The sequence below is a fragment of the Dipodomys ordii genome, unplaced genomic scaffold (assembly GCF_000151885.1).
Source record: "Dipodomys ordii isolate 6190 unplaced genomic scaffold, Dord_2.0 Scaffold177, whole genome shotgun sequence".
Classification (NCBI taxonomy): domain Eukaryota; kingdom Metazoa; phylum Chordata; class Mammalia; order Rodentia; family Heteromyidae; genus Dipodomys; species Dipodomys ordii.
In genome coordinates this window covers 1,997,141-2,015,288 of record NW_012267393.1, presented here as the reverse complement: position 1 = coordinate 2,015,288, position 18,148 = coordinate 1,997,141, and the positions used below count along the sequence as shown (strand labels likewise).

The 18,148-nt window shown below is 45.1% G+C and overlaps 1 protein-coding gene across 1 annotated transcript; it reads left to right on the top strand.

Moving 5' to 3' along the window:
• Positions 1 to 1,436: 1,436 nt before the first annotated feature.
• Positions 1,437 to 13,871, top strand: Nmur2 (neuromedin U receptor 2). The gene is made up of 4 exons (XM_013033792.1): positions 1,437 to 2,096; positions 7,776 to 7,860; positions 9,540 to 9,665; positions 13,558 to 13,871. Exons 1-4 carry the CDS (start codon positions 1,437 to 1,439, stop codon positions 13,869 to 13,871), a joined length of 1,185 nt encoding a protein of 394 aa, XP_012889246.1.
• Positions 13,872 to 18,148: the final 4,277 nt, after the last annotated feature.

Genomic DNA, 18,148 nt, shown 5'->3' with positions numbered 1-18,148 from the left:
GATTTGCCAGTGTCTTTCAGAGGTTTTAATACCATCACATTGTGCCTGCTTCCCCCTCCTCTCCCACCCCAGAGACCCCCGAGAAATAGCTTGACACGTCTTATTTATTGCTCTCCCATGTCTGTTATGTGGTCCAGGGGACAAGGATCCATGGAAACAACGTTGTCACCACCCCCACCGCACACCTTTGATGTACATTGCTACCCAGATTCCCACATCCTGTCAACAGCACAGACCTCAGAGCCCGTCCTTAGGTGTTCCACTGTGAGTCTGCGTGGAGCTGATTGTTTCTTCAGCCTGCCATTCCCCTGGAAGGCCTCCCTCCCTCCACTGCAGACTGGGCCAGCTCACCAACCCAGCTTTTCTCTCCTACCAGGGCACCTGACCTCCACTCACTGGCTTCCAGCCTGCTGGGGGGCGTGGCCTCTGTGCTGGGGAGGCTGATACCAGTCACTGGCTTCCTGCCTACTGGGGGCGTGGCCTCTGAGCTTCAGGGAGGAGCTGACACCACTCATTGGCTTCCAGCCTGCTGGGGGGGCGTGGCCTCTGTGCTGGGGAGGCTGATACCAGTCACTGGCCTCCTGTCTACCGGGGGCGTGGCCTCTGAGCTTCAGGGAGGAGCTGACACCACTCACTGGCTTCCAACCTGCTGGGGGGCGTGGCCTCTACTGGGGAGGCTGATACCAGTCACTGGCTTCCTGCCTACTGGGGGCGTAGCCTCTGAGCTTCAGGGAGGAGCTGACACCACTCATTGGCATCCAGCCTGCTGGGGGCGTGGCCTCTGAGCTTCAGGGAGGAGCTGACACCACTCACTGGCTTCCAGCCTGCTGGGGGGCGTGGCCTCTGAGCTTCAGGGAGGAGCTGACACCACTCACTGGCTTCCAGCCTGCTGGGGGGGCGTGGCCTCTGTGCTGGGGAGGCTGATACCAGTCACTGGCTTCCTGCCTACTGGAGGCGTGGCCTCTGAGCTTCAGGGAGGAGCTGATAACACTCACTGGCTTCCAGCCTGCTGGGGGCGTGGCCTCTGCTGCAGGGGGAGCCCTGGCACCACTCATTGGCTTTAAGTCTACTGGGGGAGGGGCCGCTGTGGTAGTGGAGGGGGGGGCCCTGACAACACTCATTGGCTCCCAGCTTTTCAGGGGCAGGGCTTCTTGCTGAGGGGCGTGGCCTCTGCACTGGGGGCTTCTCACAAGGGATGAATGAACAGCTGGGAGCTGTCCAACGTGGGGTCTGAAGCTCTGACCCTTTCCCTGGGCCAGGCCTTCTTTCTCTGAGCCTCTGCTTTCCTGACTGCTTGCTTGCTTACTTTTCCTTCCTGTGGCTCAGCTTGGGACACAGCCCTCCTAGGAGGAAAGGAATTTTTATTTTTCATACCAGGGATGGACACGCTTGGCAACGACCCCTGTATCTCCCAGCAAGAAGCGGAGGATCCACTGATGAACTGTCTGAACAGCACTGAGGAGTACCTGGCCTGTCTCTACGGCCCTCGACGCAGCCCCCTCTGCCTCCCCATGTCCGCCGTGTACTCCTTGATTTTCCTAGTGGGGATGGTGGGAAATCTCTTGGTGTGCTTGGTGATCGTCCGACATCAGACAATGAAGACACCCACCAACTACTACCTCTTCAGCCTGGCCATCTCTGATCTCCTGGTCCTGCTGCTGGGCCTGCCACTGGAAACCTATGAGATGTGGCACAACTACCCCTTCCTGTTTGGGCCCCTGGGCTGCTACTTCAAGACCGCCCTCTTTGAGACTGTCTGCTTTACCTCCATCCTCAGCGTGACCATGGTCAGCGTGGAGCGCTACGTGGCCATCGTCCACCCGTTCCGGGCCAAGCTAGACAGCACTCGGAGGAGGGCCCTCCGAATCCTCAGCATCATCTGGATCTTCTCCATCATCTTCTCTCTGCCCAATACCAGTATCCACGGCATCAAGGTGCACCACTTCCCCAACGGGTCCCTGGTCCCCGGCTCTGCTACCTGTGCAGTCATCAGACCCCTGTGGATCTATAACTCCATCATCCAGGTCACCTCCTTCCTCTTCTACGTCCTCCCTATGGCTCTCATCAGTGTCCTCTATTTCCTCATGGGGCTCAGGGTGAGTACTCTGGGGAGTGGGATCTGCAAGCTCAGAGCTCAGAGAAACACAGGACTAGAGCCATTCTGAACTGGAAGGAGGGGGGAGTGACTGAGTTGAGAAGGGGGGGTGGAAGAGATGGGGGAGAATGATGGTGACACAGATTGAGACCCATTGTACTCTCATAAAGTTACATGTTGCTCTGAAACCCCTCTGCACATCTAAAGAGAATTTGAAGAAAGAAACCGACATGCCTCCAATGAAACAATCGGTTTTTAAAAAGGTCAACCATGCAGCCTCTCCTTTGGGGCATATCCCATTATCTTCTCTATATACTTGATCTCTTAGAGGTAGCCATCTACTCCTCTGAGCTGGTGGGAAAATCTGATTCAGGAAGTCTGAAGTGGAGACGTATTATAAGCATGTCAGTTGATGGAGGGCAAGGTAAGCACACTCTGAGCACCCACCACAGGCTAGGCCAGCTCCTTCCTGTCTCCTCCATTCCCCCCACCCACTGCTTATGTGGGAATGTTCTCTGCACCAATTTAATGGGAGAGAACATGAACTACCAATACCTAGTCCATAGTCCAAGACAGAGATGCCATGTTTAACATCAAAGACTTCCTTGTTGGTACTTAGAACTTATGGTTGAAATACCAAAATAAGTGAAATGTGTGTATGTGTCTATATGTGTGCATGTATGAACATGTATTTGTACACATGTATGGGTGTTTATATGTATATATGTGCATACATATCTGTATATATGTGTGTATGTGTATTTGTATACATGTGTATATGTGCATACATTCATTTGTGTATGTATATGTATAGGCAAAAGTATATGCATATGCACCTGTGTATTTGTATACCTGTGTATATGTGCATACATTTATTTGTGTATATGTATATGTATAGGCAAAAGTATATGCATATGCACCTGTGTATATTTCCATATGTGTGCATGTCTAGCTATATGTATTTGTATGTGTGTTCATGTGTATGTAAGCATATTTGTATATGTATATGTATCTGCATTTGTATGTATATGTGCATACATGTGTGTATGAATATGTATTGGATATATTGTATGTGTATGCATTTGTATGTGTATGTGTATGAATCTGTGTATGTATATATTTGTATCTGTGTGCATGTTTATATGTGTGCATATTTGTGTGTATACATGTATGTGTATAGGTGTATGTATTTGTGTATGTTTCTGTGTATGTACGTGTGTACGTGTGTATGATGTATACATATACATATTCTGTCTCTTTTACCTTATATAAGGTGTATTCACATGTATATCTTCAGGATGATGGGGGAGGTATAGACCTCTGGGGGAAAAGAGGGAAAAGTATAGCCAAGAGGCTCACTGGACACACTAATGAAAGTGAACTATACAACGCGTGGGTAGAGATGGGAGGGAGGACTGGGAGAGAGCGAGGGAGCAGAAGACACTGTACAAAAGGAAATGTACTCATTACCTGACTCATATAATGGCGGTTCCTCTATACATCACCTCTATAATAACAATAATTTAAAAAAAAAACCTGAAGGGAATCAGCTAGTTTCCTGTTGATGCAGACTGAAAGTACAGATTGAAGAGATTGATGAAGACATAAACACATGAGATAGAGAAAAAAGAAATGTAAGAGACACCTGCAATTGAGAAAAAAAATGAACACTTAGCTCGAGTGGTCTTCATGCTAAGTTTCTTCTATGCTTATAGTGGCAAACTGAGCTCTTTTTTTCTCTACATTTCTTCTCTAAATTTCTTTTCTACAAATTACCTAGCAACCACCTTGCACAGCTATAGGAGGGAGCTGTATTTTGTTTCCAAACTTACCCAGATGCGGATCATGATTATGACAGAATTTTTTTAAGTTTGTTTGTTTGTTTTTTAAATTTAAATTTTAGTTTTCTGTGCAGGTTCTGGGCCTTGAACTCAGAGCCTGGGCCCTATCCTGGAGATTTTTTTTTGTTGTTCAAGGCTAGTGCTCTACCTCTTGATCCACAGGTCCACATCTGGCTTTTTATTGGTTAATGGGAGGTAAGATCTCATGGACTTTTCTGCTGAGACTAGCTTTGAACTGTGATCCTCAGATCTCAACCTCCTGAGTAGTTAAGATTACAGGCATGAGCACCAGTGCCCAGCTCCCTTTTACTTGTAATGTCAGTGGGACAGAGGGAGGTAGGAAGGCTTCTGAATGCCCATAGTGACCACACATTTCAGTCTTCTTTGGTCCCTTGAGCTCTCAAATAAAAGTTTGGAGGACACAGCCAAGCATCAACGACTCACACTGGTAATCCTAGCTACTCAGGAAGCTGAGATCTGAAGATCATAGATCAAAACCAGCCTGGGCTGGCAAATCTCAGTCTTTGCTCTCTAATTAATTAGCAAAAGGTCAGAAATGGAGGTATGGATCAAGAGGCAGACAGCCTTGAGCACAAGCCAAATAAGAGCTCAAAGTCTTGACTTCAAGCCCCAGGACTGTGTGTGTGTGCATGCATGTGCACGCATGCACACACATGCACGTGCACACACACACACAAGTTTGAAGGATGGTATGGTAGAAACCATTTTGGATATCTTCTTTGTTAAACATCTAAAGGGAAATGAAATTACTATTCATTCTAAAGCAGCATTTAATGTTGACTTGACAAATTGGATTTTCTTCTACTCTGCCAGTCCTTTCAATTTGTGTCAAAACACTGGGCAGTGGCATAAATATTTAGTTTTTCATTCTTCCTCTAATGAGCTGTTGTGCTATTATAACTGCAAGAGCCGGCAGCATAAATAGACTGACACGTGACTTTCTTTTAGTGAAAGTTCTTCTTATACAGGAGGCTTGTCCATAGGTGATATGTTTGCTTTAATGTTTTATTGGAGGAAATTACTCCTTAGGGGGTAGATCTTATTACCATCCAGAGCTCTTCAACCCAATCAAGAAGTGACATTTGGCCAGGGACCGGTGGCTCACACTTGAAATCCTGTTTATGAGGTTCAAATCTGAAGATCAAGGTTTGAAACCTACCTGTGCAGACATACCTGAGCGACATTTGATTTCTAATTAACCAGTAAAAAGATGGTAGTGAGGCTGTGGCTGAAGTAGTAGAGTGCTGGCCTTGAGTGAAAGAGCCAAGGGACAGTACACAGGGTCTGAGTTCACGCCCCAGTATTGGCACTAAAACTATAGGTTCCATTACTTATTTAAATGGACTCAGCATGATAATTGCAGTAATAACTGATTTATCTTTCTGCCTGCCACATGTTGGTGTTCAGTCCCCACCCCACCACCTAAAGCCCTGTTTTGTTATGACTGTGTCATTACTGATCACATTTCCCTCCCTTTTATTTCCTTGGTACATCACTACACTATTTCCTTGCTTGTTCTGAGTTCTAAGTGGTTCTAAAGAGCCAAACCTCCCAGGCCTTGGTGTTACCTTATGAAAGCAAAGGTATAGCTGGTGAGCAAATGATCGAGAGACAGATGTGATCAGATGGCAGTAATTATACCAAGGATTGCTCACAACCCCTATCATCCTGACAGATATCTGACTTCAAGGAGCTTTTATCTTTGGTAAAGATACAGGATGTACATTTGTTGAACTTTAGAGGCAACCAGTGTGTGGGGGGGAGGTCTGTGCGTGCATGTGTGTGTATGTGTGTGTGTGTGTATGTATGCTCACCAGTCCTGGGGCTTGAACTTAGGGCCTGGGTGTTTTCCCCGAGCTTTTGTACTCAAAGCTGGCACTCTACCACTTGAACTGCAGTTCCATTTCAGGCTTTTTAAAATAAGAGTCTCAGGGCTGGGAAGGTGGCTCAGTGGTAGAGCACTTGCCTTGCAAGCATGAGGCCCTGGGTTCGATTCCTCAGCACCACATAAGCAGAAAAAGCTGGAAGTGGTGCTGTGGCTCCAGTGGTAGAGCGCTAGCCTTGAGCTGAAGAGCTGAGGGACAGTGCCCAGGCCCAGAGTTCAGGCTCCATGACTGGAAAAAAAAATAAAATAAGAGTCTCACTGACTTTTCCTGCCCTGGCTACCTTAACACCTTGGTCCTCAGATCTCAGCCTACTGAACTGCTAGGATCATAGATATGAGCCACAAGTACCCATCTAGAATTAATGTTTTTTGTGGCCATCGCATCCTGGTGTGTCTTTCTCCTCATCTTCCTCCTCCTCCTTGTCTTCTTCTTCCTCATCATCTTCCTCCTCCTCCTTGTCTTCTTCTTCCTCATCATCTTCCTCCTCCCCTCCCCCACCTTCCTTCTTTCTAAACTCAGGGCTGGGGCACTGTCCCTGAGCTTTTTTTCTCAAGACTCGTGCTCTACCATTTGAATCAAACCTTCATGTCTTGCTTTTCGGTGGTTCATTGGGATAAGAGTCTCATAGGCCTTTCCTGCCAAGACTGGCTTCAAACAGCAATCCTCAGATCTCAACCTCTTGAGTAGCTAGGATTACAGACTTGAGCCACAAGTGCCCAGCTTTATCTATCCAATCTATCTATCTATCTATCATAGTAGAGATTGTTTCTCTTCTAGCCACGACACTACATAGAATCATTTTCATTGGTGGTTCTTATCAATCTGTAAGGACATTTGGTTTGGCCTGTGGGGATATGCAACACAATCTGGTAGAACATGGGTATAGATCAGAAGTCCACATGTTCAGCCAGTTCTTGGTAAGGATTTTTCCAGTAAAACTCAAAATGTCATCCAAGACCTAGACAAGTTTCCTGTGTTTTTTGCTGTCTCTGGCATGGTGCTGGTTTGAACTTCAAATTCCATTAGTAGCCCACTTCTGGGTCTAAGCTCTTTTCTCACAATGGAAAACAAGTTGGTCTTGTAAGTCTAGACCTCACATTAGGCAAAGAAGGGCTCCCTGTGGCAGTCCCAATAAAAGGGAAATGAGATTTCCATTCCCAAGAAGTAGGAGCAAATATCTGAAATCTCATTGGTCCAATATCTGAAATCTCATTATCCAATCACTGTGGCTGGGGAGTCGGAGGCTCTAATTTGCCAGGTTACTTGAGGACAACCGTGGGAGCTTGAGCTGGGGTCACTTCCAGCCAAAATCATGACCAAGTGGGAGGAAGGAGTAAAAATTGCCGAAGAGAGAATAAAGGTCCTACTTGGCAAGAGAAATGAGGGGGAAAAAATACACCAGAGGATGAACTGTGTATTACATTAATTTCTGGATATTTGATCACCATTTCTCAATTATTAGTAAAGCTTCCTTTATCTGGTGAACATCCAAAAAGAAAAGAAAAAGAAATAGACACAGTTAAGTACTGGTGGCTCACACCTGTAAGCCTAGCTACTCAGGAGGCTGAGATCCTGACAATCTCAGTTCAAAGCCAGCCTGGACAGTCTGAATCCCACATCTTGAGATCACTTCACAGTGACACGTTACAGTTACCAAATCTTTTTTGTTGGTGGTGGTGGTGGTCATGGGGCTTGAACTCTGGGCCTGGGCACTGTCCTTGAGCTCTTCAGCTTAAAGCTGTCACTCTACCACTTGAGCTACAGTGCCACTTCCAGTTTTCTGGTGTTTGATTGGGGATAAGAGTCTCATGGACTTTCCTGCCCGGGGTGGCTTTGAACTGCGATCCTCAGCTCTCACGGCCTCCTGAGTAGTTAGGATTACAGGCATGAGCCACCAGTGCCTGGCACCAAATCTTTGCACTTCTCTTTCAGCTGAAGAAAGATGAGTCCCTGGAGGCTGAAGAAATGACTGTAAATATTCACAGACCATCCCGCAAACCAGTCACCAAGATGCTGTGTAAGGCCCTACCTTTTACTTTTGAAGTTTCCTTTTCTTGTTTGTTAGTACAAAGGAATTGTGGTCCTTCCTGGCAAAGTGCTGCTGCTGACCTGACCTGCAACCTAACTCACATCCTGATCCATCTTTCTCCCTCAGGCTTTCTCATGCCTTGAAAGTCTGTTTCCTACGATACATTTGTTGCAGTGCGCTCTACTCAGTGATCTGTGGTAAATTCCATCCACTCTCTGAGCCTCCCAACATCCCCCACTCCTCTCCGGAAAAGTTAACTTAAATTAGGTTATTGGGTTCCTTAAAAATAGACCATGGAGCTGAGCACTGCTGGCTCACACCTGTAATCCTAGCTACTCAGGAGGCTGAGATCTGAGGATCATGGTTCAAAGCCAGCCCAGGCAGGAAAGTTTATGAGCCTCTTATCTCCCATGAACCACCTGAAAAGCTGAAAGTGGAGATGTGGCTCCAAGTGGTAGAGTGCTAGCCTTGAGCAAAAGAGCTCAAAAGACAGAACCTAGGCTCTGAATTCAAGCCCATGACCAACAAAGGGTTGGGGGGCAGAGACAGAGATTGAGGGACAAAGACTGACAGAGAGAACCTGTGACAAAAACAGAGAAACACAGAGAGATATAGAGATACAGAGAGAGATGTACAGAGAGACAGAGTAAAACAGGGAAGAGACACAAAGCCAGAGAGACAGGAAGAAAGAAGAAGAGAGAGAATTAGTCATGGAGCAATCCCTACCCAAGGGCAACCTACTCCACTCTTCCCCCATAACCTACTTCTTCCAACTAAGGTCCATCTTCTAAAGATTCCACCACCTCCCAATCATCTTAACAACAATGAGAGAATTTCATGTGTTTAACAGTTCCTTATTCATCGGTGACTTTAAACACCACCAATTCCTCAAACACAGCCATTTACTTACGCAATCAATCTGAATGGCTCCTACTGTCTACCTTGCAGCATGCTTCACTTTCAATAATAGGAATCATCATCATCATCCCCATCTATTATTATTATATCTTTAGAATTTTGAGAGAAATTCAAAGTAGTAGTAGTAATATTTTGCCGGTCCTGGGGCTTGAACTCTGGGCCTAGGCTCTGTCCCTGTTCAAGGTGAGTTCTCTTCTACTTGAGCCACAGTGTCGCATCCTTTTTTTTTTAATATTCTAAGGAAAACAATTATATAAGTTATCATACAAAAAACTAAGCTAGGTGCTGGTGGCTCACGCCTGTACTCCTATTGATTCAGGAGGCTGAGATCTGAGGATTGCGGTTGAAAGTCAGCCAGGGCAGGAGAGTCTATTAGACTCTTATCTCTAATTAACCACCAAAATGCTGGAAGTGGAGCTATGGCTCAAGTGGTAAGAGTCCTTTGAGCACAAAAACTCAAGGATAGCACCCAGGCTCTGAGTTCAAGCCCCAGGACCAAAACACACACACACACACACACACACACACACACACACTATACAAAACTGAGCGTAGATCTAATGCATTGAATACTTCTGTTAGAACATTCTACATTGAGTCTCTCTAGAATTTAGTGTGTCTATAACAGTTCTAGCTTCACGAAGGTGGGGGGGGGAAACTGCTAGTAGGAACTGAAGACTCAGAGCGTGCATCATTCACCGCTTCTCACCCACACTACCCCTTCTCTCCCATTTCCCACCCTCTTCCAGTTGTCCTGGTCCTGGTATTTGCTGTGTGTTGGACCCCATTCCACATTGACCGGCTGTTCTTCAGCTTTGTGGAGGAGTGGACTGAGTCCCTCGCGGCTGCGTTCAATCTCATCCACGTGGTGTCAGGTAAAACTGGCTTAGGTGGGCTGCATGACAGAGGCCTGGATTCACTTCAGCCTTTTCTTCATTATGCGTAGACTCATAGTCTTATTATCCCAACATCTCACAGAAATCTGGTCCCCTGGAGTGAAGGAATTTGATTTCCATTGGACTCCAAGATTGATGAGAGGTCTGTGATTTGGCCAAAAGAAATCTACCAGATCGCTATTCTAGAGGCTATTTTCTACCACACTGAAGGAATCAGGATTGCTTTGGTTTCTCTTCCAATGGCTGGATGATGTTAATTTAGCACATATAGTGTCCCTGAAATCTCATACTCTGTTGTGAAGGGAACTCAGGGTTCATCAAGGCCTTATGTATGCTGTTCTGATTATGCGTTTTGTCAAGGGGGACATGGAATAGGGTAGAAATCAGGAATGGGAAGGTCACTAAGATGAGTGACTTGATTTGTACTTCATTAATATTCTTTTTTTTTTTTCTTTTGCCTTCCGGAGGCTTGAACTCTGGGCCTGGGAACTGTCACTAAGTTCCTTTTGCTTCAGGCTAGCACTCTACTGCTTGGGCTACAGTACTACTTCCAGTTTTTTCTGTGATTAATTAGAGGTAAGAATCTCACAGATTTTCCTGCCTGGGCTAGCTTTCAACTATGATCCTCAGATCTCAGCCTTGAGTAGCTAAGATTACAGGTGTGAGCCACTGCACAGGTTGGCTTTCTCCATGTCCAAGATGCCTCCACCATATTGGGCAGTCATGTCTGCTCTAGACAGCCATGGCCTGATGGTTAAAAGCAAATCAAACGATCTGGGCACCAGCAGCTGACTCCTGGAGTCCTCATTACTCAGGACGCTTTGATCCAAGGATCATAGTCTGAAGATGAAAAAGTACATGAGACTTATCACAGATAACCAAGCAAGTGGTAGAGTGAAAAAGCTAAGCAAGAATGGGAGGTCTCGAGTTCAAGTCCCAGTACTGGCGCGCACGTGTGCATGCACGTACACACACACACACACACACACACACACACACGCAGAAGCAGTTGAAATAATAGGCATGAAAGAGATTGTAAGTTGTCAACTACCATGACATTCTAGCATCACCACAATAAGGTGATATTACCATTAATAATAATAATAACAGAATATAAACATTAATATTTTATGATCATAGAAACAACTCCAGAAGTGACTTGCCCAAAGCCGCTCAGTGGACAAACAGTGAAAACAAGAACTCAAGTCTAGGGCATTGAATGTCAAGTTCATGGTCAAAAACCAGAGCAGAGATCAACCATAAAGTCTCCCTTTTTCAGTCAGTGTGACTATTGGCTTTGGATCCTTCTACCTCTGTTAGTCAATAGTTTGCTTGGGGACTTTTTAGCTCACAAAGACATAAGCAGAGAGAAGAGAAGATCAGATAAGATTTGTTTCCATGAGTTAGGCTCCAAATAGACATGGAGCAAAAGATAGTAACACATAAATGCCCACTGAGAACCATGAGCCTCCTTCTTACCTGCCCTTTATACTCAGCCGTTATGTGCATAGATCATACATAAATATTAGTAATGGCAAGGCCAAATCTCAAAAACATTTCCAGCTCTTATCCTAGGGTTAATAGGAGAAAAATAGATGATCTAAATAAATTGAGGAAGACTCCAAAATCATGTGAGACTTGACTAGTCAATGAACCTCTTCAGATATAGCAAAGGGACACCTTAATTTAGGTTTCGAGGTGGGCAAATGAATGGAGAGAGGAAGGGTGGGCAAATATAGTCATGATATTCAGTGTCTAGAGGGGCAAATGGAACTGGGTATGTGGAGGGGATGGATGGGTTTAGGAGAGATGGAAGAGAATGAAGAATGAGGTAATGTTGATTGAGGTGCATTGCGCACAAAATGACACATTGAATTGAAACCCCTTGGTACAACTACTTAAAGATAATTATATAAAAGCACAAGAAAAGATGCTAAGTATGGCTTCAATAATGTCATGCTGCTATTAAAATACCATCTCCCCTGCCCTCCACATTACAAACAAGATGAACGCTAATTCTCTGAAACCATCAGAAAATACCATAGCTAGGCACCTGGTGGCTCACACCTCGTTAGTCAGGAGGCTGAGATCTGAGGATCATAGTTCGAAGCCAGCCCAGGCAGGGGAAAGTCAGTAAGACTGGTATCTCCAATTAGCCACCCAAAAAAGCTGGAAGTGGGGCTGTGGCTCAAGTGGTAGAGAACTAGCCTTGAAAGGAAACAAAAGCTAAGGGACAGCACCCAGGCCCGAGTTCAAGCTCCAAACAAACTAACACCAAACATCATCATCATCATCATCATCAACTAATCAGAAAATACCCTAAGTCATTTCCACTTCTCAATGGTAACATTTTCATTAACAGGATTCACCTGGCCGTGTAATCACTAGGGGGCGCTATATCCTTCCCTTGTCCACATGGCCTCTGCACATCACACTGCCTTACCCTCCCCTCTCTTCCTCAGCTGTCTCCGGCCCATTCGAATATGTCACCAGACTTCATGCTTGCCCACAAAATCCTTTGTGATGTCCCAGTCCTTGCAAACACAAGGACATAGATCACTGTGGGAACTGCCATACAGTACCTCTTAGTGAGACATATTTTGTTCTTAACTGACATTGTTTTGTATCAGCGTAGTGTTCCTTATTGAGTTTGGCTATATCCCTTGATGGCCCTGAACCTCAGTAAGAGTTCAGTTCCTAGCTGGGCTCTGGTGGCTAATGGCTGTCATCCTAGCTACTCAGGAGGCTGAGATCTGAGGATCACGATTCAAAACCCAGCCCAGGCAGGAAAGTCGATGAGACGCTTATCTTAAATAAACTACTGAGGAAAAAAAAAATGGAAGTTCTGCTGTGGCTCAAGTGGTAGAGCTCTAGCCTTGAGCACGACGAAGCTCCAGGACAGCACATAGGCCCTGAGCTCAGACCCTAGGCCTAGCAAAGAAAGAAAGAAAGAAAGAAAGAAAGAAAGAAAGAAAGAAAGAGAGTAAGAGAGAAAGAAAGAAAGAAAGAGAAAAAGAAAGAAAGAAAAAGGAAGGAAAGAGAAAGAAAGGAAGGAAAGAGAGAAAGGAAAGAAAGAAAGGAAGAAGAAAAAAGAGAAAGGAAAAAAGAAAGAGGAAGGAAAGGAAGGAAGGAAAGAAAGAAAAAAGAAAAGAAAGAAAGGAAAGGAAGGAAGGAAGAAAAAGAAAAAAAAGAAGAAAGAAGGGAGGGAGGGAGAAAGAAAGAAAAGAGAATAAGGTATGGTGTTAACAGAAGAGTGTATAACAAATTGAACTTTGACTGGGTGCCAGGCATCTGGTAGGTAACATAAATAATACCATGCAATTAGTCAAATAATGTAGGAGAATCCTCAAGGGAGCAAAGATAGGCTAGGAAAAAGAGTTTGGGGAATATTTGCTTGGAAGAAATGTTTACAGGGATTGTGAGTGCTGACTGAGTTACCATTCCTCCATTTACTTGCAATTTCCAATTAGACATTTAAGTAAAATTCCAATCGTAAGGAGAATTTAAAAAACCAACCACCCTTCTTTCCTCTGATGGCTAACCATCTCCTCTTCGTGCTATGGGAACATGTTCTTTAATTTAGACAAGCACAGATCAAAGGAAGTTACAGAATCTCTCATCTCAGATCCCAGGCCAGTCTACTTTTATTTATTTTTTCCTCCTCTAAGACTCTTTAATCTTTCTGTGTGTTTGATCCCCAAGTGCACAGGTGTTAAATCTACTCAGAGCGTTTTGTTGTCTCGATTTAGAGTCTTAGAGATACTGCTCTTTCTGAAAAGATTCAGTGGCAGGAAATCCAGGCCTCTGTGCAATAGGCAGACCTCTCCCTAATGTGTCTGCTGCCCCATTAACCGATTCCTTTGTATTTCAGGTGTATTCTTCTACCTGAGCTCGGCTGTCAATCCCATTATCTATAACCTACTGTCCCGTCGCTTCCGAACAGCATTTCGGAATGTCACCTCTCTGTCCTGCAAATTGGGGTATGGCCAGAATCATCCACAAGGCCCACCTGTCCAGAGGGACATCTTCCCGACAGAGTGCCACCTCGTGGAGCTGACAGAAAACGCAGTGCGTCAGTTTCCCTGTCAATCATCCATCTGCCATTCATCCCATGCTCCCCAGCCCTCTGCACTGATCCCCCCCTATGGAGGAAATTTCCAGAGGTACCACCTTGAGGAGGCCTAGATGGAGGTGAAAAATGTCCCTGGGACAGGTCAGCCTGGAATCTTTTCCTCACAATGTTAGGGAGAAGCAATGATCATAGAACTCATGTATATAGTTCTAATGATTGTTTTGTTAGTATTAGTATTTCGGCGTTGGTCCTAGGGTTTGAATTCAGGGCCTAGGTGTCATCCCTGAGCTTTTCTGCATAAGGCCTCCCACTCTACTGCTTGAAGCACAGGTCCACTTCTGGCTTTTTGGTGTTTGATTGAAGATTAAAGAGTCTTACGGACCTTCCGGCTTCAGTTGGCTTCGAACAACAATCCTCAGATCTCAGCCTCCTGAGTAGCTAGGATTACAGGTGTGAGGCACCAGTGCTCAGCAAGTTGTTATTGTTATTATTTTAAACTAATGTGGGGAGTCAATTGCAGACCTAGGTGTAAAAGGCAAAACCTCTTGAGTTTCAGTGAAGCTATCTTTCCACTAGTCTTAACACTTTCGGCCCCTTCACCAGTTCACAAAGACCACCTCACTGGCTGGCAAAGCAGCGTACTTGTCGATGGAGCAATTTCCACTCAGAGGAATGGGTTATGTTGAGTTGTCAAAACCTTCAGGCTATGACAAGCAGAGGCCACGGTAGGCCATAGGAGGAAGGCACTGGGGTGCTGCTCCAGGCTTTATGATTTAAAATGCCCATGTCCATTTGTCCCATCAACCACAATTCTAATGGTATATGCGAATCCGTTTGTGAGATCCAGAGAAGCCACATCTTGAGAGATTGAATCGGGAGTCTTTATTAGAAAGCTGGCGACTGCAGATGGACTCCTGTCCCAAAGACCTGCAGCCCAGAAAGCTAGTTTGCACAGAGCTTTGTAAGGCTTTGAAGTTTTGGGATGGGGACCCAAGCCCACCAAAAGCAAACCATCTAGGGGAACAATTAGGATGACTAATGCAAACCAGATAGGAGAACAATCAGGGGTGAGCAAATCAAACCATCTAGGGAAACAATCAGGGAACAAACCATCTGGGGGAAGAGCATTCTCTGTAGCAAAAATTTCATGGGGCTAAAGAGCGTGACACACCTGCAATTCAAAGAATGGCTTTTGAGATCTGGGTGGAAAGGCCCCGCCACCCAGCAAGGTGCTAGGATGGTGGTGAGGATGTTGCTTTGGCCCAATATCCTTATTTCAATAACTCAGACTCTTTTCAGTTGGGAAGCCTGTGACTTTGAAGATCTCCTCTGCTAAGTTGGGAATGCAGCTTAGTGCCCTGAACCCCTTCTTCCCCAGCCTCCAAATCACAAGTCAGTCATTCCTCATTTGGAGTGGGATCCAGTTCAAGATCAGCTTAGAGGAAGAATGTGAAGAGTGGCAAAGCCATGGTAGCCAACTGAAAAAGAGAAATACTACATCGCTCTCTCTCTTTCTCTCTCTCTCATTCTCACTCACTTTCACACACACACACACACACACACACACACACACACACACAGAGTTGCTTCCTGAATTGTGCTCCAACTTGGATTTCTAAATGGCTTCTCTCATCCAAAAGGACAGAAATGTGGTCTCCTGTCTCAGAACAAAGGCAAGAGATGTGTCAACTACTGGCCTCAAACCCATGATTCTGATGAGCTAAGCTCATCACTTATATAATGCCCTTCATACATTTCATACATGTAACATGAGCAAATTGACCTCCAGACTTGGCTTCTATGAAATAATCACAAGTAATGTGTGCTCTATTTAAACTAACTGGATTACTTGCTCTTTTTTCTTTCTTTCTTTCTTTCTTTCTTTTTTTTTTTTGGTCAACCATAGGGCTTGAACTCTGGGCTTGAGTATTGTCTCTCAGCTCTTCAGCTCAAGGTGAGCACTCTACCACTTGAGCCACAGCTCCATGTCCAGTTTTCTGGTGGTTTATTAGACATAAGTTTCACAACCTTTCCTTCCCAGGCTGGCTTTGAACTATAATCCTCAGATCTCAGCCTCCTAAGTAGCTAGGATTACAGGCATGAATCACTGGCACCCAGCCCCCCCCCTCTCTCTCTCTTTCTTTTTTTTGGGGGGTCCAGTCGTGGGGTCTGAACTCTGGGCCTGGACACTGTCCCTCAGCTCTTCAGCTCAAGGCTAGCATTCTACCACTTGAGCCACAGCACCACTTCCGGCTTTTTTCTTTTTGCTTATGTGGTGCTGAGGAATCGAACCCAGGGCCTCGTGCATGCAAGGCAAGAGCTCTACCACTGAGCCACCTTCCCAGCCCCTCTTTCTTTTCTTTCTCTTCCTTCCTTCCTCCCTCTTCCTTTTTCTTCATTTCTTTTTTCTTTCCTTCTTTTGTCATTTGCTCACTCACTCATTCATTCATTCATTTTCTTTCATTTGAGATAAGGGCTCGCCCTGTAACCTAGAGAGTAGATTAACCCTGAACACTTCTGTTTCAACCTCCCAAGTGCTGGGATTACAGATAGGCACCACCACACCCAGGTAATGTAATGGCTGGTTTTTCTTATGAAAATATGACCCATGGCTTTTACTATCTGCACATCTCAGTACCGCACATGTCTTCTTTTATCTCTAATTTCTATCTGTTTGTTTAACACCCATCCTCCCATGTTCATATTAATATGGGATTGTCCCCAGAGAGCATGCTTGATTTATTCAAATAGCCGTCAAATCTCTGACTTCTCCACCAGTGAATCTCTCTTATGTTCTTATTTGACTTTGCTTTCTGTCAGTGGCTTCGATTCTTGCTTTTGCAGAATGTACATTTGTCCAAGGAATAAAGTGTTTTGTTTACTTTTATTCTCTGTGACTGGAACTTGGCAAATGTATCTGTCTCAATGGGAAATGTTCAATAAACAAATGGAAAGTGACCTGGCTTCCAATCCTGTTGCACTGAGCCAAATAACTGTTCCAAATGGAATCATGCTAAGAGCCAAAAAGACTAATACTATTATTCTATTAGAGATTTCTGACCTTCACCTGGTCTTCTAAGTCGTTTGAGTTATAAGAGCATGACTGCTGTGTTTGAAGTTCAAGAACAGAGTTACTGGGGTTGAAGCATGAAGAGTCTAGCAATTGGTCCCTGATTATTTTTCTCCCCTGAGTTGAATGAGCTATCATATTGCTAACTTGCTGCACAGGATTCCAACATTATCATTTATGAATTTACTGTGGCTTTTCATAGTCATGATTCAGTGTTCAAACCCTCTTCGCTAAATCATAACCTACCTTTCATGAACCAAATTCTCTTGTGATATGATGGTTTACATTGGTGGGCATCATTCTCTGACTGTCTGCAGATTAAGTTGAAAAGCCTCAACAATACAAAAAAAAAAAAAAAAGCAAGCTCAGGAATGGGTACAAATCAGTTTCCTTTGTGACTTTCACTGTGGTTTTGGAAGCACTCTGAAAAGAGAATTTGGCAGGTTCGGTATGCTTTTTTTTTTCTTTTTGGACTGGTCATAGCTTAAACTCTGGGCCTGGACACTGTCCCTGAGCTCTTCAGTTCAAAGCCAGTGCTCTATAACTTGAGCCACAGTGCTACTTCCGGTTTTCTGGTAGATATAAGAGTCTCAGGGACTTTCCTGCCCAAGCTAGCTTTGAACCTCGATCCTCAGATCTCACCCTCCTGAGAAGCTAGGATTACAGGTGTATACCACCAGAACCTGGCAGGTTTGTAATTCTTACTATCAACCTCAGTGCCAGGAATAAAGTACCACTGCTGTCAGCAGGTGCAGAGAAAAAGGACTTTGGTTCTTTTTTTTTCCCCCCCACTCACTTATCTTATGCTCTTAAAAATTTATATCAGAGGCTGAGCACAGTGGCTGATGCCTGGTCATCCCAGCTATTAGAGAGGTGGGGATCAAGAGGCCAGCTTGGGCCAAAAAAATTAGACTCTCATCGCAAATGAGGCAGATGTAGTAGCTTAATGCCTGTGATCCCAGCCACACTGGAGTCTGAATAGAGAATGGAAGTCGGAGGCCAGACCCAGACGAAAACATGAGCTCCTATTTGAAAAGGAACTAAAGAAAGAGGGTGTGGCTCCAGTGGTAGAGTGCTTGCCTCTCAAATGCTAAGTCCTAGGTGCAACCCCAATATCATTTAAAAACATAAAAACAGGCTGGGAAGGTGGCTCAGTGGTAGAGCACTTGCCTTGCATGCACGAGGCCCTGGGTTCGATTCCTCAGCACCACATAAGCAAAAAGAAAAAAGCTGGAAGTGGCGCTGTGGCTCAAGTGGTAGAGCGCTAGCCTTGAGCTGAAGAGCTGAGGGACAGTGTCCAGGCCCAGAGTTCAGGCCCCA